Genomic DNA, 24,509 nt, shown 5'->3' on the forward strand with positions numbered 1-24,509 from the left:
CCATCAGCAAGGACCAGAATGTTTGACTCTATCCCATTTGAGTTCATCCACCCACCATTCTTCCCACTTCCCTTTACCAGGACTGATTGAGAACTAAGACACTAACTCCAGCTAGCTTCCATCACCAGGTTTAATCAACTCTGCTTCAATAAAAGCATGTCAGAAACAATTTTTATCCAAATCTATGGTAAGAAATCTTCATAATTTCCTCTATCATTTTTGTGATTATCTGAAATCGGTGTGCTCATGACTATCTCATTGAATATTGGAACCACTTTGTCCCATTCTTTGTTCGATCCCTTTAAACATCTCCTTTAGGAATGGGCAGCCAGCCACACCCAAATCCCATGAGTGAATAAAGGACAAAAAAAGAGCGTTGCCTCGTTCTCCTCTTCTGAGCTAATCAACCCACCTCATTTTACACTTGTTACATTCTCAACTAAATTATGTCAATAAAACATTTAAAAAATACCCAATCCTAAGAACTCATGGCCACAGAGTCGTGTGGATGTACAGCACGGAAACAGATCCTTTGGTCCAACTCATCCAGGCAAAACAGATACTCTAACCTAATCTAGTCCCATTTGCCAGCACTTGGCCCATATCCCTCCAAACCCTTCCTATTCATATACCCATCCAGTTGCCTTTTAAATGTTGTAATTGTTCCAGCCTCCACCACTTCCTCTGGCAGCTCATTCCATACATGCACCACCTTCTGCATGAAAACGTTGCCCCTTAGGTCCCTTGTATATCTTTTCCATTTCACCCTAAATCTAAGTCCCCTGGTTCGGACTCCCCCAACCCAAGGAAAAGTCTATTTATCCTATCGATGCCCCTCATGATTTTATAAACATCTATAAGGTCACCCGTCAGTCTTCAGCGCTCCAAGGAAAACAGCCCCAGCGTATTCAGCCTCTCCCTATAGCTCAAATCCTGCAACCCTGGCAACATCGTTGTAAATCTTTTCTCAACCCTCCTTCTGATAGGAAGAACAGAATTGCATGTAATATTCCAAAAGTGGCCTAACCAATGTCCTGTACAGCTGCAACATGACCTCCCAACTCCTATACTCAATACTCTGACCAATAAAGGAAAGCATACCAAATGCCTTCTTCACTATCCTACCTAACTGCGACTCCACTTTCAAGGAGCTATGAACCTGCACTCCAAGGTCTCTTTGTTCAGCAACACTCCCCAGGACCTTACCATTAAGTGTATATGTTCTGCCTTGATTTGCCTTTCCAAAATGCAGCACCTCACATTTATCTAAGTCAAACACCATCTGACACTCCTCAGCCCATTGGCCCACTCTTACATCTGACCTTTGCTGATTCAAGGAAGAAACCTTTAACTTGTTATGACTGCTAGACTTTAAGAGGTGGTTATGCTTTAAAATGCCTTTTTAAAATTTGTGTTAAAACAGAAAATCCTGGAATGGGCATCTTGTGAAGGTGCACTGAGCTATACCCCGTCACAGATAATGTGCTCAGGTTGTCATGACAATCCCTTGCCAAGCTCTACAGAAAGTCAGTTGTGAGCTTTAACAACATCTGGAGAGATAGGAGGAGACAGCTTTCCCTGCTGCTTGCAGACTCTCAGAGACAGTCAGACAAAGGTGCACAGTATGTGCTGCTACACCTGACTGAAGGATTGCTTTTGGGTTATTCACCCAAAGGAGAACAGAGGAATAAGGAACCCCTGATTAAAAGAACAAAGCTTGTTGTGAAGAATTAAAGACCAAGGAGGTATCATTAGATGCCTTGCTGTTGGAAGCAGAAGTTTGAATAAAGGGAACTTTGTTAAAAAGGAAGATTCAGCCCAGATGGAGCAAGTAGAAGGCAGCTTGCTGAATTTCAGCGAGACATTTGCAACTTTAAATTCATGGATACTAATATCCTTTTTGTAATAGATGACCTAAAACTATATAAGTTATTCCAACTGAGGTCTAATTATAATCTAGCATGTGGCCTCTTGCTTTTGAATAAAATGGATCTATATACAAGAACTACTGATTGTTTTCCATTTCCTTTTCCAATATACTGCTAATAAAGAAAGAATTACATTTACATAGCACCTTTTGCAATGCCAAGATTTCCGAAAGTGCTGTACAGACAATCCATGCTTTTTAAAATTGTTGTCATCATTATAATTAGGAAAAGGTACTCAGTTAAGTATCACAAAAGTATCTCTAATTTCCAATCCAATCAAACTCTTATCACTTAAAGCATATTATTTACCCACAGTTTTATTTCCATAACCTACTCATTCACTTTTTTTCTACAATGAACTGAACCTGTTGCTTTTCTACACCACTATCCTACCTTCGTATCATCAAGATGGCGGCAGAGTGTGGGGGGCACTGAACCTGGGGTTTGTCAGCTCCTGTCGGCTTTCTTTCTTTTTTTCCCTTCTTTTTTCTCCTGGTCTTTTCTATTTGTTATTTTATTTTTCTTCAGTTTCTTTCCTCTTAAACCTGGAGAGTGGTGGGTGAAGGAGGAGGCCTCTGGTGGCAGCAAAGCTGGCACGAGCCAGACACGGCACCACCCCATCCTGGGGTCTCCTGGAGAGCGAGGAACAGGTCCCAAGCTGACTCCCCTTGGTTCAGACAGACAGGCTAGGCTGAGGCTTGAGGTCTGCAGCTAGGCCCGGGCACCTGAAGGAGGTGAAAAGGCAGTCTCCCTCTGTGGTGGTCTCCTGATGTGGCGGTCTTGACTCAACATATGGTCTTGTCCCTATGTGGAGGTCTTCTTTGTCTTTGGCTCCTGGTTTTCTCGCAGCTGGGCACTTGGTCTCATCCAGGATGGTGGTCTTGGCTCAGCATGGCGGTTTTCTTTGGCAGAGGTTTTCAGCCTAGTATTCAGGGTATTCCATTGTTCCTTAATTGGCTTTCCCCGAGCCCAGAAGCCACTAACTGAACTGTGATTAACCTTGTCTTTACTTTTGTTAATTTTGTATGACTTCTGTCATTGATGTAGGCACCATTTTGGGGCAACTTATAAAAGATTTTCATTGTATTTTCATATCAAAGCAGGTGTTACACTAAATTTCAATTCTATTTTATTTATCTTCAGTTTGTCAGCCCTCCCTGTGTTTTTCATTAATGAAGCTGTTTCTAGGATATCATTGAACTAACCATTTCCAAATATAATGCCATGTATGAGCCTTCACTGCTGGACAACACGTCAACTTGCAGGGATACAGAGGCCTGGAGAATGGTGCCTACAGGCTTGAAGAGAGCGGAAGGTGGTCTTAGGGACCCAAGTGTGATCATCAGGTTATGCATAGGAATGCCAGGGACCATCTGTAAAACAGCACAGAAAACATTTTGACTTGAGGCAAGACTGACAGCTTTAATCCTCTTATTCATCAGACAAAAAAGTTGAGTTTATAGAGGCTGAAAATGTGTTGCTGGAAAAGCGCAGCAGGTCAGGCAGCATCCAAGGAACAGGAAATTCGATGTTTCGGGCATGAGCCCTTCTTCAGAAATGAGGAAAGTGTGTCCAGCACGATGGTTGGAGGCAGAGCACCTCATCTTCCACCTGGGAACCCTCCAACCACAAGGGATGAACTCAGATTTCTCCAGTTTCCTCATTTCCCCTCCCCCCACCTTGTCTCAGTCGAATCCCTCGGACTGAGCACCGCCTTCCTAACCTGCAATCTTCTTCCTGACCTCTCCGCCCCCACCCCACTCCAGCCTATCACCCTCACCTTGACCTCTTTCCACCTATCACATCTCCATCGCCCCTCCCCCAAGTCCCTCCTCCCTACCTTTTATCTTAGCCTGCTGGACACACTTTCCTCATTCCTGAAGAAGGGCTCATGCCCGAAACGTCGAATTTCCTGTTCCTTGGATGCTGCCTGACCTGCTGCACTTTTCCAGCAACATATTTTCAGCTCTGATCTCCAGCATCTGCAGACCTCACTTTCTCCTTTATAGAGGCTGTACTAACAAGAAATAGTATTTGCAACAAAGTACAGTGCTGGCCAGAGAAATGTGCAAGGTCCAACAAAGAATGCACATTTGGTTCCAATTTCCATCAGGGTTGTTTATGGATTTTTTTCTGAGGTGGAGGGGTAAGTCTGATTTTGTTAACTCTGATTTCTCTCCACAGATGCTGCCAGACCTGCTGAGTGTTTTCAGCAATTTCTGTTTCTACTTTTTGTCCTCTTGATTCCAATTTGATAATGATCAGACCAAGAATCCCACCATCAGACTCCCACTGAGATGGGGAAGGTTAAATAAACCCTTCATCAGATCACTTGTAATGTTGTTATTAGAGGGAATATGGAGCCTTGTATCCATGCTTAAGTTCAAGCTAACTGACTTGAAGCAAGTGTGATAATTCCATGGCTTTAGGATATGTATTTTGTCCTTTTAATTTGAAGAGAGGTTTTAAGACTGAGGCACCAAGCTGTATACAGAGGAACCTCAATTATCCGAATACCAATTATCCAAAAATCGAATTATCCAAAGGAGATCGCGAGGTCCCGATGGAAGCATTACATCAAAGACGTGTTCCAATAGTGATCGTGTCTTTTGTTTACAGTGATTCAACAGGCACTGTCTCCAAATGACTGATCTCCTATTGGGGATGGAGGCAGTGTTGGACGGAGTTGGCGATGGGGGGGTTGTTGGGGGCATTGGGCGGTGTTGGATGGAGTTGAGGTGGGGGTGTTGGGGGCGGGGGCGGTGTTGGACGGGGTTGGGGTGGGGGTGTTGGAGGTGAGGGTGGTGTTGGACGGGGTTGGAGCAGGTGGGTGTTGGGGGCAGTGGACAGTGTTGGACGGGGTTCGGGGAGGGGGGTTGTTGGGGGCAGTGGGAGGTGTTGGACGGGGTTCAGGGTGGGGGTGTTGGGGGCAGTGGCAGTGTTGGACAGGGGTGTTGAGGGTGGGGGGTGTTGGGGGTGGGAGCAGTGTTGGATGGGGTTGGGGTGGGGGCTGTTGGGGGCAATGGGTGGTGTTGGATGGGGTTGGGCGGTGTTGAACAGGGTTGGGGGTGTTGGACGGGGTGGGGGCGTGTTGGATGGGGTGGGGGAATGTTGGGATGGGGTTGGGGTAGGGGGTTGTTGGACAGGGTGGGGGGTGTTGGGGCTGGTAGTGTGTTGGACGGGGTTGGGGCGGGGGTGTGTGGGGCAGTGGGCGGTGTTGGACGGGGTTCAGGGTGGGGGGTGTTGGGGCGGGGACAGTGTTGGACAGGGGGGTGTTGGGGGCAGTGGGCGGTGTTGGATGGGTTTTAGGGTGGGGGTGTTGGGGGCAGGGGGCGGTGTTGGACGGGATTCAGGCTGGGGGGTGTTGGGGACATAGGGTGTTGGGCCGGGGGTGGTGTTGGATGGGGTTTGGGGCGGACGTGTTGGAGCGGGGACAGTGTTGGACTGGGGGGTGTTGGGGGCATTGGGCGGTGTTGGACGGGGTTCAGAGTGGGGGGGTGTTGGAGGCAGTGGGCGGTGTTGGACGGGGTTTGGGGTGGGGGATGTTGGGGGCATGGGGTGTTGGGGCGGGGCTGTGTTGGACGGGGTTCAAGGCGTGGGGTGTTGGGGGCAAGGGGTGGTGCTGGATGCGGTTCGGGGCACAGTGTGTTGGGGGCGGGGGCGGTGTTGGACAGGGGAGTGTTAGGGTGGGGGCGGTGTTGGATGGGGTTCGGGGTGGGGGTGTTGGGGCGAGGGCAGTGTTGGATGGGGGGTGTGGGGGCAGTGTTGGACGGGATTTGGGGCGGGGAGTGTTGGAGCAGGGGTGGTGTTGGACGGGGTTTGGGGTGGGGGGTGTTGGGGTGGGGGCGGTATTGGACGGGGTATGGGGCAGGGAGTGTTGGAGCAGGGGTGGTGTTGGACAGGGGGGATGTTGGAGCAGGAGTGGTGTTGGACAGGGGTTCGGGGTGGGGGGTGTTGGGGTGGGGGCGGTATTGGACGGGGTACGGGGCGGGGAGTGTTGGAGCAGGGGTGGTGTTGGACAGGGGGGATGTTGGAGCAGGAGTGGTGTTGGACAGGGGTTCGGGGTGGGGGGTGTTGGGGTGGGGGCGGTATTGGACGGGGTATGGGGCAGGGAGTGTTGGAGCAGGGGTGGTGTTGGACAGGGGGGATGTTGGAGCAGGAGTGGTGTTGGACAGGGGTTCGGGGTGGGGGGTGTTGGGGTGGGGGCGGTATTGGACGGGGTATGGGGCAGGGAGTGTTGGAGCAGGGGTGGTGTTGGACGTGGGGATGTTGGAGCAGGAGTGGTGTTGGACAGGGGTTCGGGGTGGGGGGTGTTGGGGTGGGGGCGGTATTGGACGGGGTATGGGGCAGGGAGTGTTGGAGCAGGGGTGGTGTTGGACGGGGGGATGTTGGAGCAGGTGCGGTGTTGGATGGGGTTCGGGGCGGGAGTGTTGGGACTGGGGTGCTGTTGGACAGGGGTTCGAGGTGGGGGGTGTTGGGGTGGGGGCGGTATTGGACAGGGTACGGGGTGGGGGATGTTGGGGTGGGGGCGGTATTGGACGGGGTACGGGGTGGGGAGTGTTGGGACTGGGGTATTGTTGGACAGGGGTTCGAGGTGGGGTGTGTTGGTGTGGGGATGGTGTTGGACGGGGGAGTTTGGGGGCAGTGTTGGACCGGGTTTGGGGTGGGGGTGTTGGGGCGGGGGCGGTGTTGGACAGGGTTCGAGACGGGGAGTGTTGGGGGCGGGGGCTGTGTGGGACTGTGTTCTGGGCGGGGAGTGTTGGGGGCGGGGGCGGTGTTGGATGGGGTTCGGGGTGTGGTGGTGTTGGAGGCAGGATCTTATGCGCTGTGTGCTGCTGCAGTCTCCTGACTAGGGAGCAGACTTTAAAAACTCCGAGCTCCAGAGGAAAGACATTTAATCAATTAACCGAATAATCAATTATCTGAACAAAATAGTGCCCACCCATCTCGTTCGGATAATCGAGGTTCCCCTGAATTTGAATGCAATAAATAAAACAGGCCTTGGGTTTTTTTAAAAGTTTGAACAATAGAGGCAGCTTGAATGGGTGGGCTCAAGCTCCCACAGAATTTTTAATTTGAGTTTCTCAGGATCAATTGTTGGGGCCTTGAAGCTGGGTTTGAAAGCTGTAGTATATCTCTCCCTGCTATTCCCTCTCAGAGTTTGCACTCGATATTTTTCCTCTTAGACTAGCGAATTGAGACTATCTATTTTACTAAATTTGCCTTTGCCAAGGGTGTGTTTATGGGTTGTTATTATATTAAAGCAGTTACTGTTTAACAGTTAAATAATCTATTTTCCTGTTACGTTTTCCAGTAGAGTTAAGTTATTCTAATTTCTTCTCTGTTTTATTGTATATTAACAATAACATATGAATAAAGTGGTAGTTTGACCAATTGAATTACATCTGGAATACAATACCTGGCTCTTGCCTTTAAATTAAGAAAAAGCTAGGGCCGAGGCTATCTTCTTAATATATTTTCAGGGGGGTTGGTTCATAGCACAAGCGATAGGGAGTTGAGTCATAAAGTAACATTTCCAAAAGGATTATTCTCCTCACTAAAGCTGTGAGCAGATTTATCTTTTTCCTTCACAACTGTACAGTGTGATGATATTGATTACAGAAAGACACATGACTGTATCAGTGACACAGCATCACCAGTGAAATGGACACATGGTTCCCTAACTTCTTTAGGGAAAAAAAAGATGTTCGCTTGATGGTTTATTCATAAACAGGTTACACAATTATCCTTGGACTCCCTACAGTGTGGAAACAGGTCCTTCAGCCCAACAAGTCCACATCAACCCTCTGAAGAGTATCCCACCCAAACCCATTTACCCCTGACTAACCTACACATCCCTGAACACTATGGACAATTTAGCATGGCCAATTCACCCAACCTGCACACCTTTGGATTTTGGGAGGGAACCAGAGCACCCAGAGGAAACCCATGCAGACAGGGGAGAACGTGCAAACCCCACACACTCGCCCAAATCTGTCATTGAACTGAGGTCCCTAGCGCTGAGGTAGCAATGCTAACCAGTGAGCCACCGTGCTGCCCCAAAGTCATTAAACAAACTCATACCTGTTGTAAAAGGTTCGACTCAATTTTAGATTCTCCATCTTCAAAAAGTTTCTGAAAAAGTAAAGAAATCAGCCAGAATAAATACTGCTTCATGTTTACTCTTACCTCAAACCCTCCTGTCCTAGAGAAAGCATCTCTCCCTGGGGCTGTTTCACAAACACTGGGCACTCTGTTATTTTTCACCATGAGACCACTCAACAGCGAGAGTCATCAAGCCACTTGGCTGTGGGACCACTGTATGGAAGCTGGTATTGCCTTCTTCCTTTTCAGCAGAGCAGATAAAGTTTGGGATGCTGGCTGGTTCTCCTCCCCTCCCAACTGAGTGATACTGAAGTCAATTTATTGTCTCCCATCAGAACTCAGCCAATCATGGGTGACGTCAGGAAGCACTCCTACACACAAAGAACATCTTGAACTTTCCTTCCTAAAAGCTAGTTGAGCTGTGGAGGTCAATTGAACTTTTGAACACTGAAATTGACAGATGTCTGTTTGACAAGGTTGGCAAGGGTTACAGAGACCAGGGATGATAGATGGAGCTGAATATAAAGCAGACATAATCTAACTGAATAGCAGACCGTGGTGCACTACTGTCTGTCAGACTTTGTCCCGATAAGAACACACATTTTGATACAGTTTTTTGATTTTCCATGTAATCCTCTCCTGTTAAGCCCCCCACCCTGGGTTTATGCTGCCTTCAGTACCACTTAGATCATGCATTTATATCACAGCAGCTGACTTAACATGAACGACAGAGTCTGCTGCAGTTGATACAGTGTTAGTCTGTAACTCACCAACAAATGGCCATCAGAGAGTGTCAGGGTCAAGCGATTGTCATGATGTGCTGCAAAAAGGAGAGAGTTGATGACTGGCTCTGACACCCAGAGATTAAACATTCTGATCTCCCTTCTCTCAACTGGAATGGCACTGGGCTTCTGGAAAACTGTAGAGTTCTTGTAGGAGACACTACCCTGCGAGATACAACAATGGTTTGCAGTACATGTAACATTCATAAAAACCAATGCGGAGAGCAGCCAGACACATTGGGATACAGCTTATGAGTAAGTTGAGACCAGTGTAAATGTATTATTCTTGGATGACCCATTGCTCCAGACGTTCTCTAGCCCTGCGGGTTTTCCCTATGTCATTTTTGGACCTGCCGTGGACTGTTAAAGGTTAATTGATCTAATTAATTAACAACTTCAATTGCATTGTGTGGTGCAACCACCAGATAATAGAGGATAAATGAGACCTCAATGTGTTTTTATCTGGCAATTCTTATGGAATCAGTCAGGACTGTCTGCTTACACGTTCACTGGATTCCAATTGTTTCATTGGTCATCAATCATTCCATTGACTGTTGGGGAACAGAAGGGACGGGTAGGTGGGATAAGAACTAATGGCTCAATTAGAGAGTGCCAAGAAAGAAGGTTTCTCAGTTTCTTTGGTGTGACTAATACAATAAATAATATGGATGTTGTCAATTACTATCACATTACTTCTAACATTAGTATAGTTTCTGCTTACCCTCAAGCTTAGTGAAAGGGAGTTACTTTGGATGCCAAACACTTTGAAAAGTTAAATCAAATGGTTTGTTCCTGTGGATGACAAGGATTTAAATGAGGATGGTAGAAGTAAATTTTTATGGGTATTAGGAAGTAGAAATGTGGAGACCTTCCATTTTGTGTTTAAGCATTAAAGCAGCCTCTTCCAATCGTCCACTCAAAAACTCATCACAACAAAAGTGATCACGATTACCCAGGGCCTCATCCTGATCCTTTTCTGACAAGGCAGCAGCCCCATTGGTCCATGGATCACCCAGGACCAGATCTCTTTATGACCAGGCAGCAGCCCCATTAGTCCACAGATCATTCAGGACCAGATCTCTTTATGACCAGGCAGCAGCCCCATTGGTCCACGGATCATCCAGGATCAGATCTCTTTATGACCAGGCAGCAGCCCCATTGGTCCACAGTTCACCCATGATTGTATCTCTTTATGACCGGACAGAAGTCCAAGACCAGTGATCCAAGAAGGTGGTCCAAGACTTCCAGATCAGTTAATGTTTAATTGTCTATAACCTTAGTTGAGATTCAAATAAAATAAACAGGCTTTCAATTTTTCAGATCAGATATTTCCAAGTCAAGAGGTTTCCTGAAAATCTCTAAAGGAAATTATTGCACTGTCAATGCAGAATGTCTATAAAACATTATTTTAAAAGTTCAGCAGTGAACATCCTCAGTACTGTAGCAGACACAGTTGCACCTTTTCATTGTATTGTAAATAAAAAGTTTTACCACATCAGAATTAACTTCAGCTTTAATTTTTATTGGAAAATTCCACAAATAGTTCAATTATGATTTTGATTCAAATCTACTCCATTTGGTCCTGCTGCTTAGATTTGTTATTTGATGATGTACTTGTTTTGTTCTAAGCATCTCTTTCTCATAATTCCTCAAGAAAGGAGTTCAAAAGTCAAATTGGTCTAGACTACTCCAACCTGTTTTATTAAGTGACCATCAAAGGATGTACAGGAGAGGCCTCTCCCTCCCTCTGCTCTAAGCGCCTGATTCTCTAATCATCTCTCCCAGCTAACGGTAACCATTGCCTCCACTCAGTGCCAACCTCTGATTGAGACCGAAGTTGGGTAAGTCAACGCTGACCCCATGTTGGAATGGATAAATTAGCTGTCCTTGTCCCATACATGGTGAGCCTTTGTGTAGTGTCGAATTTATAATACCAATTCTGAAAACAAAAAATGCTGGTGCTCACAGTGGGTTGGAGAGTGAGCAAGCTAACGTTTCGAGTTGAGGTGACTCTTCATCAGAGCTGAAGCGAAGTGGTCTCCAGCATTTTTTGTTTTCAATTCAGATTCCAGCATCTGCAACAATTTGCTCCTATATTACCAACAGCAAGATCACAGACCAAAGCTTTACATTGGGGTTCTGTACAACTTAATTCAAAATACAGGGTGCCAGATTTGCATTACTTTACTTGAAGGCTGCAGAAGACTCCTGTTTGTACTTTGCACAATTACCTCATGCTGTGATTCAATGTATCCTGAGGTAAGTACTGGGTCACTGGTTAGCTTGACACTTGTGGCAATCTCCCCATCTTGTATAAACAATCCTGTGTGAAAAGAAAAGGTGTTTGTTATAAATAACTGCATTGTGTTGACTATTGTTTTAAAATAGGTGGCCAAACTGTTAATGCCACAAGACCTTAAAACTCAAATTCAGTCTCATTGGGCCATCCTTGGAGTGAGAAGTTTTTGTCACCTTTATAGCAAGCCTGCCTAGGAGTCAGAAGGCTATGCATTCAAACCCCACAATAAACTTGAGCGAAACATTTAGCCTGATGCGGAAATAGAGAAATAAAACAGAAGTTACTGGAAAAGCTCAGCAGGTCTGGCAGCATCTGTGGAGAGAAATCAGAGTTAAAATCTTGTGTCCAGTGACTCCTCTTCAGAAGTGGAAGTGAAACGTTAGCTCTGATTTCTCTCCTCAGATGCTGACCGACCGGCTGAGATTTTCCAGCAATTTCTGTTTTTATTTCAACATTCCAACATCCGTGGTGCTTTGGTTTTTATTTTTGTTTTGTAGAAATAGAGAATGCTGGACAATCTCAGCAGGTCTGGCGATATCTGTAGAGAGAGAAACAGATCTAACGTTTCGAGACCGATGTGACTCGGGAACTGACGAGGTGGAGATGTCCTTGGCTTTGTGCTGTTGGGAAAGGACTGAACAAGGCGGAAGGGACAAATAGGAACTCCTTCGGAGGGAACAGCAGAACTTCAGAGTGGGCATTCAGCAGCAGTGAATTAATCGCTCAAATAAAAGCAAAGTATTCTGCAGCAAGGATGGAGACAGCCTGCTGGCTTATACACTCTGAGGAATATGAATCTGGTGTGTCATCCTTCACAGATTCAAGGCTATAGGCAAAGAGATCGCTGGCAGATGGACTTCTACAATAAGGTGAAGGGACAGGACAACCTTGGAATGTCCCAAAGTGAAGCACCTTCCGACTGTCACTCCTCCTCCTGACGGATGACTGGCAATGCTCTGTTTCTTTAAGAGGAAGGGGGAATGGATGTAGGTTTGTATATGCCATCTCCCCCTGTCACCTATCCTATTGGTGCTGAGCACTCACGGCTAGAACCTTGGTGTGCAGGTCCCGCCATACATCCAGCAGTCACCATGAGTCCTTCTAGTGCTGGGTCTCCACACCAACCACCACTCTCCACATGCAGGCAGCCAGAGGCATGCCAGTAGGCAGAAGTCAGGCGGACTCTTCCATACCAATATACAGCACAGACACGGACCCTTCGGTCCAACCAGTCCACACCAGTTCAAAACCTAAAGGCCGAGGTTTAGAGAAATTTAAAGGACTTCAGCTTGAAATGAATATGTCATTTGTACAGGGAATAACAATGCTATTAAAGGTGATTTGCTCTCTAACAATAAAGAGAGGCTCTTCTTGTCTGATACAACATGGTTCCTTCTGTCAGGCCTGGTATCTACAGGCACACAGTGTCACCTTCCATCAGGCCTAGTATCTACAGACACACAGTGTCACCTTCAGTCAGGCCTGGTATCTACAGGCACACAGTGTCACCTTCAGTCAGGCCTGAAATCTACAGGCACACAGTGTCACCTTCTGTCAGGCCGGGCATATCTACAGTCACACAGTGTCACCTTTTGTAAGCTGAAAATGTGTTGCTGGTTAAAGCACAGCAGGTTAGGCAGCATCCAAGGAACAGGAAATTCGACATTTCGGGCCAGAGCCCTTCATCAGAGCCCTGTTCCTTGGATGCTGCCTAACCTGCTGTGCTTTAACCAGCAACACATTTTCAGCTCTGATCTCCAGCATCTGCAGTCCAAAACTAAACTAGTTCCAACTGCCTGCTCCTGGCTCATATCTCTCTTAACCTTTCCTATTCATGTACCTATCCAAATGTCTTTCAAATATTGTAACTGTACCTGAATATACCATTTCCTTGACGTTCATTCCACATGCTCTGTGTAAAAAAATTACCTCTCATATCTTTTTAAAATCCCTCTCCTCTCAACTTAAAAATGTGCCTCCTAATTTTGAAATCCCTCATCCGAGGGAAAAGCCAACTTCCATGAACTCTATCTATACCTCTCATTATTTTATAAACTTTTATCAGGTCGCCCCTCAACCTCCTACGCTCCAGTGAAAAAAGTCTCAGCCTATCCAACTTTTCTTTATAACCCAAACTTTCCACACCCAGAAATATCCTGGTCAATCTCTTCTGAACCCTCTCCAGCTTAATAATATCCCTCCTATAACTGGGCGACCAGAACTGGACATAGTATTCCAGAAGAGGCCTCATCAATGTTCTGTACAACCTCAACATGACCTCCCAACTCCCATACTCAAAGGACTGAACTATGAAGGCAAGCATGCTAAACACCTTCTTAACCACCCTGTCGCTCCAGTCCAGGGAGAGCCTTCAGGATCCTTGTCTGATGTTCTCGTTCCTGATTCACCATGTCACCTATATCAAAAATGCAACTCACCATTACCACCACCTTCTCAAGGGCAACTAGGGATGGGCAATAAACGCTGGCCCGACCAATATTGTCCATATCCCTTGAAGGAGTCTAAAGTGTCCACTAAAATGCAATGCAATTGAAATTGAAAACTGAGATACAGAAGGCGGAGTTGTACCATTGACTGATGATGCTAAAGGCAATGGAAAATTTGAAGAGGATAACAATCTATGGAAAGCACAGTTTCGCATAAAGGCTAAGCTAGCTGATGAAGTAATCTCTTACCTGCTTGATGCAGAGTGAAGTCTGCCAGTAGATTTGCCATTTTGTGAATTTCTGCACAGATCTTAAAAAACACAAATAAGGATGACAGAGCATATCAGGAAGGCTGGTGTTAAAAGGGTATTTTTCATTAACCTGGCAATCCCTGTGAAGACTGAAAATCATTGTTTCTCCTATTGGCTTTATTTTGTGAAGGAGGGCAGAGGGGAAACAAATTAGTAACAAAATCTAAACGCCGAGGTTTAGAGAAATTTAAAGGACTTCAGCTTGAAATGAATATGTCATTTGTACAGGGAATAACAATGCTATTAAAGGTGATTTGCTCTCTAACAATAAAGAGAGGCTCTTCTTGTCTGATACAACATAGTTCCTTCCGTCAGGCCTGGTATCTACAGGCACACAGTGTCACCTTCTGTCAGGCCTGATATCCACAGGCACACAGTGTCACCTTCTGTCAGGCCTGGTATCTACAGGCACACAGTGTCACCTTCAGTCAGGCCTGGTATCTACAGGCACACAGTGTCACCTTCAGTCAGGCCTGATATCTACAGGCACACAGTGTCACTTTCGGTCAGGCCTGGTATCTACAGGCACACACTGTCAACCTTCTGTAAAGTTTAAAATCACACAATACCAGGTTATAGTCCAACAGGTTTAATTGGAAGCACACTAGCTTTCGGAGCGACACTCCTTCAACAGGTGGTTGAAGGAGCAATGCTCCGAAAGCTAGTGTGCTTCCAATTAAACCTGTTGGACTATAACCTGACGTTGTGTGATTTTTAACTTTGTACACCCCAGTCCAAGTCCACCAGCTCCAAATCAAAACCTTCTGTAAGGCCTGGTATCTACTGGTCAGCTTCCATCAGGCCTGATATCCACAGGCAGAGTGTCACCTTCCAACAGGCATGATATCTACATGCAAGGAGTGTCACCTTCTGTCAGGCCTGGTATCTATGGGCGAAAGTGAGGACCTTGTTGCATTAGGAGGGGTGGAGCTCAAGGGCGAGGTGTGGGAAGTGGAGGAGATACACTGGAGAACATCGTCGACCATGTGAGACGGGAAATTGCAATCTTTAAAGAAGGAGGCCATCTGGGATTTTCTATGGTGCAATTGGTTATCCTGGGAACAGGTGTGGTGGAGGCAGAGGAATTGGGAACAAGGGATGGCATTTTTATAGGAGGCAGGAGTAGTCCAGGTAGCTGTGGGAGTTAGTGGATTTGTAGGAGATGTCCATGGTTAGTCGGTCACCAGAGATGGAGATGGAGAGATCCAGGAAAGGGAGAGAGTTGTCCGAGATGATCCAGGTGAATTTGAGTTCAAGGTAAAAGGTGTTAGTGAAGTTGATGAACGGTAGCGCCGATACAGTCATCAATGTAGCGGAGGAAAAGCTGGGGGAAGGTGCTGGTGTAGCTGTGGAAGATGGACTGTTCCACATGTCCAAAAAGAGGCAGGCATAGCTGGGGCCCATGTGGGTGCCCATGGCTATCCCTTTGGTTTGGAGAAAGTGGGAGGATTGGAAGAGGTTTTAAGGGCAAGGACCAATTCATGAGGGTGAGTGGATGAGAGTGTCAGTGGAACGGTACTGGATGGGACTGCGTGAGTGCAAGAAATGGAGGGCTTGGAGACCTTCATTGTGGTGGATCGATGTGTACAGGGACTGGATGTCCACAGTGAAGATAAGGCGCTGGGGTCCGGGGAAACAAAAGTCTTGGAGGAGGTGAAGAGTGTGGGTGGTATCCCAAATGTAGGTGGGGCGTTCCTGGACAAAGGAGGACAGGACAATGTCAGGGTATAGAGACATGAGGTCAGTGGGACAGGACCAGGCTGAGTAGGCTAGCATCTACATGAACACAGTCACTGTCCATCAGAGGTGATATCTACAGGCAGGGAGTATCACCTTCTGTCAGTCCTAGTATCTACAAGCACACACTTGTCACCTTCTGTCAGTCCTAGTATCTACAGGCATAAAGTGTCACTTTCTGTCAGTCCTAGTATCTACAAGCACACAGGGTCACTTTCTGTCAGTACTAGTATTTACAGGCACACTGCCACCTTCTGTCAGTGCTAGTATCTACAGGCACACACTTGTCATTTTCTGTCAGTCCCAGTATCTACAGGTACACAGTTGTTACCTTCTGTCAGTCTTAGTATCTACAAGTACACAGTGTCACCTTCTGTCAGTCCTAGTATCCACAGGTATACAGTTGTCACTTTCTGTCAGTCCCAGTATCTATAGGCACACACTTGTCACCTTCAGTCAGTCCCAGTATCTACAGGCACATAATGTCATCTTCTGTCAGTCCTAGTATCGATAGTCTCACAGTGTCACCTTGTATCAGTCCTAGTATCTACAAGCGCACAGTGCCACCTTCTGTCAAGTATCTACAGGCACACAGTGTCACCTTCTGTCAGTCCTAGTATCTACAGGCATACACTTGTCACCTTCTGTCAGTCCTAGTATCTACAGGCACCAAGTGTCACTTTCTGACAGTCCTAGTATCTACAAGCACACAGGGTCACTTTCTGTCAGTACTAGTATTTACAGGCACACTGCCACCTTCTGTCAGTGCTAGTATCTACAGGCACACACTTGTCATTTTCTGTCAGTCCCAGTATCTACAGGTACACAGTTGTTACCTTCTGTCAGTCTTAGTATCTACAAGTACACAGTGTCACCTTCTGTCAGTCCTAGTATCCACAGGTATACAGTTGTCACTTTCTGTCAGTCCTAGTATCTATAGGCACACACTTGTCAACCTCAGTCAGTCCCAGTACCTACAGGCACATAATGTCATCTTCTGTCAGTCCTAGTATCGATAGTCTCACAGTGTCACCTTGTATCAGTCCTAGTATCTACAAGCGCACAGTGCCACCTTCTGTCAAGTATCTACAGGCACACAGTGTCACCTTCTGTCAGTCCTAGTATCTACAGGCACACACTTGTCACCTTCTGTCAGTCCTAGTATCTACAGGCACCAAGTGTCACTTTCTGACAGTCCTAGTATCTACAAGCACACAGGGTCACTTTCTGTCAGTACTAGTATTTACAGGCACACTGCCACCTTCTGTCAGTGCTAGTATCTACAGGCACACACTTGTCATTTTCTGTCAGTCCCAGTATCTACAGGTACACAGTTGTTACCTTCTGTCAGTCTTAGTATCTACAAGTACACAGTGTCACCTTCTGTCAGTCCTAGTATCCACAGGTATACAGTTGTCACTTTCTGTCAGTCCTAGTATCTATAGGCACACACTTGTCAACCTCAGTCAGTCCCAGTACCTACAGGCACATAATGTCATCTTCTGTCAGTCCTAGTATCGATAGTCTCACAGTGTCACCTTGTATCAGTCCTAGTATCTACAAGCGCACAGTGCCACCTTCTGTCAAGTATCTACAGGCACACAGTGTCACCTTCTGTCAGTCCTAGTATCTACAGGCACACACTTGTCACCTTCTGTCAGTCCTAGTATCTACAGGCACCAAGTGTCACTTTCTGACAGTCCTAGTATCTACAAGCACACAGGGTCACTTTCTGTCAGTACTAGTATTTACAGGCACACTGCCACCTTCTGTCAGTGCTAGTATCTACAGGCACACACTTGTCATTTTCTGTCAGTCCCAGTATCTACAGGTACACAGTTGTTACCTTCTGTCAGTCTTAGTATCTACAAGTACACAGTGTCACCTTCTGTCAGTCCTAGTATCCACAGGTATACAGTTGTCACTTTCTGTCAGTCCCAGTATCTATAGGCACACACTTGTCACCTTCAGTCAGTCCCAGTACCTACAGGCACATAATGTCATCTTCTGTCAGTCCTAGTATCGATAGTCTCACAGTGTCACCTTGTATCAGTCCTAGTATCTACAAGCGCACAGTGCCACCTTCTGTCAAGTATCTACAGGCACACAGTGTCACCTTCTGTCAGTCCTAGTATCTACAGGCACACACTTGTCACCTTCTGTCAGTCCTAGTATCTACAGGCACCAAGTGTCACTTTCTGACAGTCCTAGTATCTACAAGCACACAGGGTCACTTTCTGTCAGTACTAGTATTTACAGGCACACTGCCACCTTCTGTCAGTGCTAGTATCTACAGGCACACACTTGTCATTTTCTGTCAGTCCCAGTATCTACAGGTATACAGTTGTTACCTTCTGTCAGTCTTAGTATCTACAAGTACACAGTGTCACCTTCTGACAGTCCTAGTAGCTACAGGTATATAATGTCACCTTCTGTCGGTCCCAGTATCTATAGGCACACACTTGCAACCTTCTGTCAGTCCTAGTATCTACAGGCACAAATTGTTGCCTTCTGTCAGTGCTCATATCTACAGGCACACTGTCACATTCAGTCAGTCCCAGTATTTACAAGTACAGTTATCACCTTCTGTCAGTCCTAGTATCTACAGGCACACAGTGTCACCTTCTGTCAAGTATCTACAGGCACACAGTGTCACCTTCTGTAAGTACTAGTGTCTAAAGCACACAGTTGTCACCTTCTGTCTGTCCTGGTATCTACAGACACACAATATCATCTTCTGTCAGTCCTAGTATCTACAGGCACACAGTGTCACCTTCTGTCAGTCCTAGTATCTACAGACACACAGTATCACCTTCTGTCAGTCCCAGTATCTACAGGCACAGACTTGTCACCTTCTGTCAGTCCCAGTATCTACAGGCACACAGTGTTACCTTCTGTCAGTCATAGTATCTACAAGAACACAGAGTCACCTTCTGTCAGTCCTAGTATCTACAGGCACAGTGTCAACTTCTGTCAGTGCTAGTATCTAATGGTGCACAGTGTTGCCTTCTGTCAGTCCTCATATCTACAGACACACAGTGTCACCTTCTGTCAGTACTAGTATCTAAAGCACACAGTTGTCACCTTCTGTCTGTCCTGGTATCTACAGGCACACAATATCATCTTCTGTCAGTCCTAGTATCTACAGGCACACAGTGTCATTTTCTGTCAGTCCTAGTCTCCACAGGCAAACAATCTCACCTTCTGTCAGTTCTAGTATCTATAGGCACACAGCTGTAATGTTCTGTCAGTCTTAATATCTACAGACACACTGTTATCACCTTCTGTCAGTTCTAGCATCTACAGACACACAATAATCACCTTCTATCAGTCCTAATATCTACAGGCACACAGTATTAACTTGTGTCAGTCCTAGTATCTACAAGCACACAGAGTCACCTTCTGTCAGTCCTAGTATTTACAGGCATATAATGTCATCTTCTGTCAGTCCCAGTATCAACAGGCACACAGGTGTCATCTTCTGTCAGTCCTAGTCTCTACAGGCACACATTCTCACCTTCTGTCAGTCCCAGTATCTACAGGCACATAATGGCATCTTCTGTCAGTTCTAGTATCTACAGGCACACAATGTCACCTTCTGTCATTCCTAGTCTCTACAGGCACACATTCTCACCTTCTGTCAGTCCCAGTATCCACAGGCACATAATGGCATCTTCTGTCAGTTCTAGTATCTACAGGCACACAATGTCACCTTCTGTCATTCCTAGTATCTACAGGCACACAATGTCACCTTCTGTCAGTCCCAGTATCCACAGGCCCACAGTGCCACTTTCTGTCAGTCCTAGTATCTATAGGCACACAGTATCACCTTCTGTGAGTCCTAGTATCTACAGGCACACAGTATCAACTTCTGTCAGTCCCAGTATCTACAGGCACACAGTATCAACTTCTGTCAGTCCTAATACCTACAAGCACACAGTGTCACCTTCTGTCAGTCCTAGTATCGATAGGCATTTAATATGACCTACTGTCAGTCCTAGGATCTACAAGCACACAGTTGTTACCTTCTGTCAGTCCTAGAATTGACAGACACACAATGTCACCTTCTCTCAGGGCCTTAGTATCGATAGGCATTTAATATGACCTTCTGTCAGTCCGAGGATGTACAAGCACACAGGGTCACCTTCTGTCAGTCCCAGTATCTACAGGCATACACAGTTGTCACCTTCACTCAGTCTTAGTATCTACAGGCACACATTCTCACCTTCTTTCAGTCCTAGTATCTACAGGCACACACTTGTCACCTTCTGTCAGTCCCAGTATCTACAGGCACAGAGTGTCACCTTCTGTCAGTCCTAGTATCTATAGGCACACAGTGTCACCTTCTGTAAATTCTAGTATCTACAGGCACACAGTTGTCACCTTCAGTCAGTCCTAGTATCTACAAGCACACAGTGTCATCTTCTGTCAGTCCTAATATACAAGCACACAGTGTCATCTTCTGTCTGACCTGGTATTTACAGGCATGCTGCGTCAACTTCAATATAATATGGAGAGGGGCTAATCCATGATAAGGGGAAGCCAAATACATTTGGTGCTCCAGATGTTTCTATTTAAAAAGCCTGGCACATATAAACACAGCAACATCCCATCCTTTAACAAGAAAATGTTTGAAGCACATTGGAAAGAAATGTCTATATTTGGTATGAAATGAAATAGGACCACATTTACCTGTCCTTTAACAATATGTCTCAAAGTGAAAGAGACAAAATCTGTGAAGAGTTTTTGGATCCAGTTGGCCCTGGTTAGACAGTAAAATGAATATCATGTGAAAACAATCCAATTACGTAACCACTTGCAACTTATGATGTTGCAAAATTAACCAGCAAAAAGAAGAAGCAAGGCAACTAGATTAAAACAATGGTACTCTAAGAACTCATTCCTTGGATTTGGCATTTATTGTCCAGCCCCTGAAAAGACTGTATCTTTTTATTTTTACGTATCTTTGATTGTGGATGAAATGGAAAAGTACTGTTTTAAAAACCCCTTTGACACTCATTGTTAACTGCTGCTTGTTTTAGTTTGCACATCAGCTGGAATCAAGGGGTGTGTAACCATGGATATTTGCTGAGCAACAAGTAGCTAGTTGGTCTATGGACTAGTAACCAGTTAATGATGACAAATGCCTTCTATTTGTCTTTGTATGTACAATATGCATTTCTTATACAAAACCAATCTGTCCTTAAAATGAACAAAGAATCTTATAAAATGGCTCCCAGAAGTCAAACGACTACCCTTTTGGATTCAGTGGGTATTGTGGAAGAAATTATAAGAGATTTTGAAATGAACATTTCAAACAGTTAAAGAAAACTCTGTGACAATGGTTTCCCTGTGTCTGTGTCTCAGGCCTCGCTGACCCACTGTGTAATATCGAAGAGTGATTTACCAGTTTTGAGATCATGCTGGGTGGCTGTGAGCAACCATTTTGTACAGAAACCCCAGAAGGAACGCTGACAGAAATCAGCAGAGAGGAATCTCAAACAAAGAGAACACAAGAAGGAATACACTTGAAGATCAACTGTTGTTCAGCTAATACAGTCCAGGCAAACGGCAAACATTGTAGCACTAGAACTAGTAGGAATAAGAAACCTCTCTGCCAAATCCTGCTGAATGTACATGTACAGACACTGACTTCACACCAACAATAACCGTTGCAGCTGCTAAATTTGTTCTCTAGGTTCAACCCCTTCACTTCTGAAAGAAATCTTCAAGCAAGTAACAGGCCTACAACAACCTTAGCGACTGTCTTTAATTTCTTCTTTATGAGTACACTTCATCCTTACTCACTTAAAATTTTTGTATTGGTTAATAACTTCATCTCTTACTTCAATAATTAATGCTGGAAGTTATACAATAAGCCAAACTTTTTTGTTTAAAGCACAACGTTGTGCTGCTGGTTAGTTTTACCTTGAAACATGAAAGAAAAAGTAGAAGGGGGCTGCAGATTAATTATATAAATCTATAGTTCATGGAACAAGCAGAAGATATAGCTGTGAATGTGCCATTAGGGTCACCTGTAAGCTTCAAGTTACACACAATCCAATTGAAACTATATCACTATTCCCTCATTTCTAAAAAACAATTGTTCATGGATTGTGGATGTCCCTGATCAGGCTAGGAATTATTGTCCAGAGGGCAGGTTAGAGTCTATTATGTTGCTTTGGGTCTGGAATCATGTAAGCTAGACCATGCATGGATGACAGATTTCTTCCCCTGACGTTTTACAACAGTGATAGTTGTCATTTGACTAGATTTTGTTTTCAAAGCTCCAGATTTTTGTTGAATTCAAATTCTACCATCTGCCAAAATGGGATCTGAACCCATATGCCCAAAATGTTAGACTGAGGTTCTGGATTTCTAGGCAAGAGTGAGGACTGCAGATGCTGGAAACCAGAGTTTAAGATCAGAGTGGTGGTGGAAAAGCACAGCAGGTCAGGCAGCATCCGAGAAGCAGGAAAATCAACATTTTGGACAAAAGCCCGTCATCAGGAAACTTCCCCACGTTCTGGATTTCTAGTCCAGTGACATTACCAATGCCCCACCAAAATCCTGACACTCCCTTACCAACAACACTGTGAGTGCATCCACATCACATAGGACACAGCAGTCAAAGAAGATGCCTTTCTACCACTTTCTGAAGGGAAATAGAGCATTAAATAAATAAAAAGTAAAGTTCCCACTCTGTATACAATGAGGAATTTCAGTCTGAAAGCATTTGTAATCAGGCTTCTTCAACTGTACTTCAGATATTTTTATTAAAATTCATTTAGCTTATCATAAATATAAAATCTTCCATCGATCAGCACAATCAATAAACGTAACTGAGCATTATTGATTTTTTTTCTCCCCATGCAAAAAAAAATTAATGTATCACAGAGTGGTAACTGGTGTAGTTTTATTACAGATAAGAAGGGGTTGATCAAAAAGCAATATTTTAGTAAAGGTGACTAGTCATCCACCCGTAAGTGGAAAAATCACTGAAAATAACATTTAAGAAATGAACCATTTGAATCTTTCATTGGTGCATTCTGACGAGTTGCTGAGTAAATAAAATATTTTTAAACCTGACAAATATTATTTAAAGTGTGGAAATTTATTTTCTCCAAGGGACCTTGAGATTTGCTTGAAGGCTTTTTTTTGATACGTGGGACTTGTTTTTTGGCTTTCAGGCACTCCTGCTCATTCTCACTAACTCTCTCATTAAGTGAGACAGTGACAAAGTACAATCACCTTTTGTATTTGCATGGAATTTCTCTTGGGTAGTTCCTTCACGAGCTGAATAAAATAGCATATGTATCAAAAATATATATATTTAATCTTTCAACTTAGAATACATAAAATATTTTGCTGATTTAATATAAATAAATCTCACATGTTCTGTTTCAAAATGAAAATTCAAACCGCTTGGCACAAGACAATGTACTGGGGATGAGGGTGATATCTGCCAATTTGTTGTAAAAATTAATTGCAAGCAGGTAGCACTTTCTTTGGCTTTGATCCACCAACAGCAAGTTTTGTTCCTCTCCAAACTTCTTTTTAAAAGTGATTGCTAACAAATACACCAGGATACTGACCTTCTTAGAGCCATCGGTATACCAAGGGAAACATACAGCACAAAAAATCGTTAAATTCACATGTACTTCACAACTCATGGGGTTTTTTTCAAGCTATTTTTCTTACTGCATTTTCTTGCATGTTCATCCATGCTTTAATGATGATTTGGAGATTGTTAAAGTTCACTTGAGAATGTAACTTTTAAAAAAGGTTTTGCGATTTACCTTTGAAAGAACTGAAACCAACATGGTCATTCCAAAAGCTGACAGACTTAACAAACAATCCAGGTCTTTATCAATATATAATTTCAGTTACATCACATTGTAAACTTTTGCTATAAATTTTGTGTCTTACAATCTTATACTCCACAACCACCTGGTGAAAGAGCAGTGTTCCTAAAGCTAGTGCTTCCAAATAAACCTGTTGGACTATAACCTGGTGTTGTGTGATTTTTATGCTTTAATGAGGCAGAGATTGGGACCTTTTAGCTCAGTATCATCCTAGTTACATTAAAGACACATACTACTTAATGGAGGCATTAAACTCACTCAATTCACTCACAATATCATCCCTTTACAATGGACATTGAAAGCCTGCACAGGAATATAGAAAAAGGCCAAGGTTTCTGTACACTCAAAATCACTGAAAGAGGGCATTCAAACAGACTCACAGAGTCATAGCATCATACATCACTGAAACAAGCCCTTTGGTCCAACCAGGCCATGCTGACTATGTTCTCAAAGTAAATTAGTCCCACCTACCTGTATCCCTCCACAGCTCAGTGGTTAGCATTGCTGCCTCACAGCATCAGGAACGCAGGTGACTCTGTGTGGAGTTTGCACATTCTCCCCATGTCTGCGTGGGATTCCCTGGGTGCCCTGATTTCCTCCCACAGTTTGAAGATGTGCAGGTGAGGTGGATTGGCCATGGGAAAAGCAAGGTTACAGGGATGAGGTGGGTGTGGGTGGGATACTCTTCGCAGAGTCGTTGTGGATTCATTGGGCCGAATGGTCTACTTCCACACTGTAGGGATTTTATGAATCCTTCCCCCACTGACATCTCCAGACCCAGCCTAGTTATCCCCTAAGCAAAGGTCCTGACTCCAATTCAGGTCAAGCGACGCTGAATGAAGCCTCCTGAGAGTCACACAATTGTTACAGACAGGAGGAGATCATTGTGCCAGCTCTCCAAATGAGCATCTCACTTAGTGCCATTCATTTCATCCCTGCAACCATCAGTCTAACTCTTACTTCTTAATCCTACACAGTGTTCCTTTGCAAATAATAATCTCATTCCTTTTAGAAAGATTTAATTGAATCTGCCTC

At 44.8% G+C, this 24,509-nt stretch overlaps 1 protein-coding gene across 1 annotated transcript in view; it reads right to left on the reverse strand.

Annotated features, from left to right (window-relative positions):
* The window catches only part of cetp (cholesteryl ester transfer protein, plasma), a 41,376-nt gene that overhangs the window by 11,000 nt on the left and 5,867 nt on the right, over nt 1-24,509 (reverse strand). Inside the window, exons 4-9 of the mRNA XM_060837773.1 lie at nt 20,302-20,371; nt 13,811-13,871; nt 11,047-11,138; nt 8,804-8,980; nt 8,013-8,063; nt 3,134-3,301 (exon numbers count right to left, since the gene is read on the reverse strand). Coding sequence (XP_060693756.1) covers nt 3,134-3,301; nt 8,013-8,063; nt 8,804-8,980; nt 11,047-11,138; nt 13,811-13,871; nt 20,302-20,371 — 619 coding nt within the window. The remainder of the gene's footprint in view (nt 1-3,133; nt 3,302-8,012; nt 8,064-8,803; nt 8,981-11,046; nt 11,139-13,810; nt 13,872-20,301; nt 20,372-24,509) is intronic.

The sequence above is a fragment of the Hemiscyllium ocellatum genome, chromosome 17, assembly GCF_020745735.1.
Source record: "Hemiscyllium ocellatum isolate sHemOce1 chromosome 17, sHemOce1.pat.X.cur, whole genome shotgun sequence".
Lineage (NCBI taxonomy): Eukaryota > Metazoa > Chordata > Chondrichthyes > Orectolobiformes > Hemiscylliidae > Hemiscyllium > Hemiscyllium ocellatum.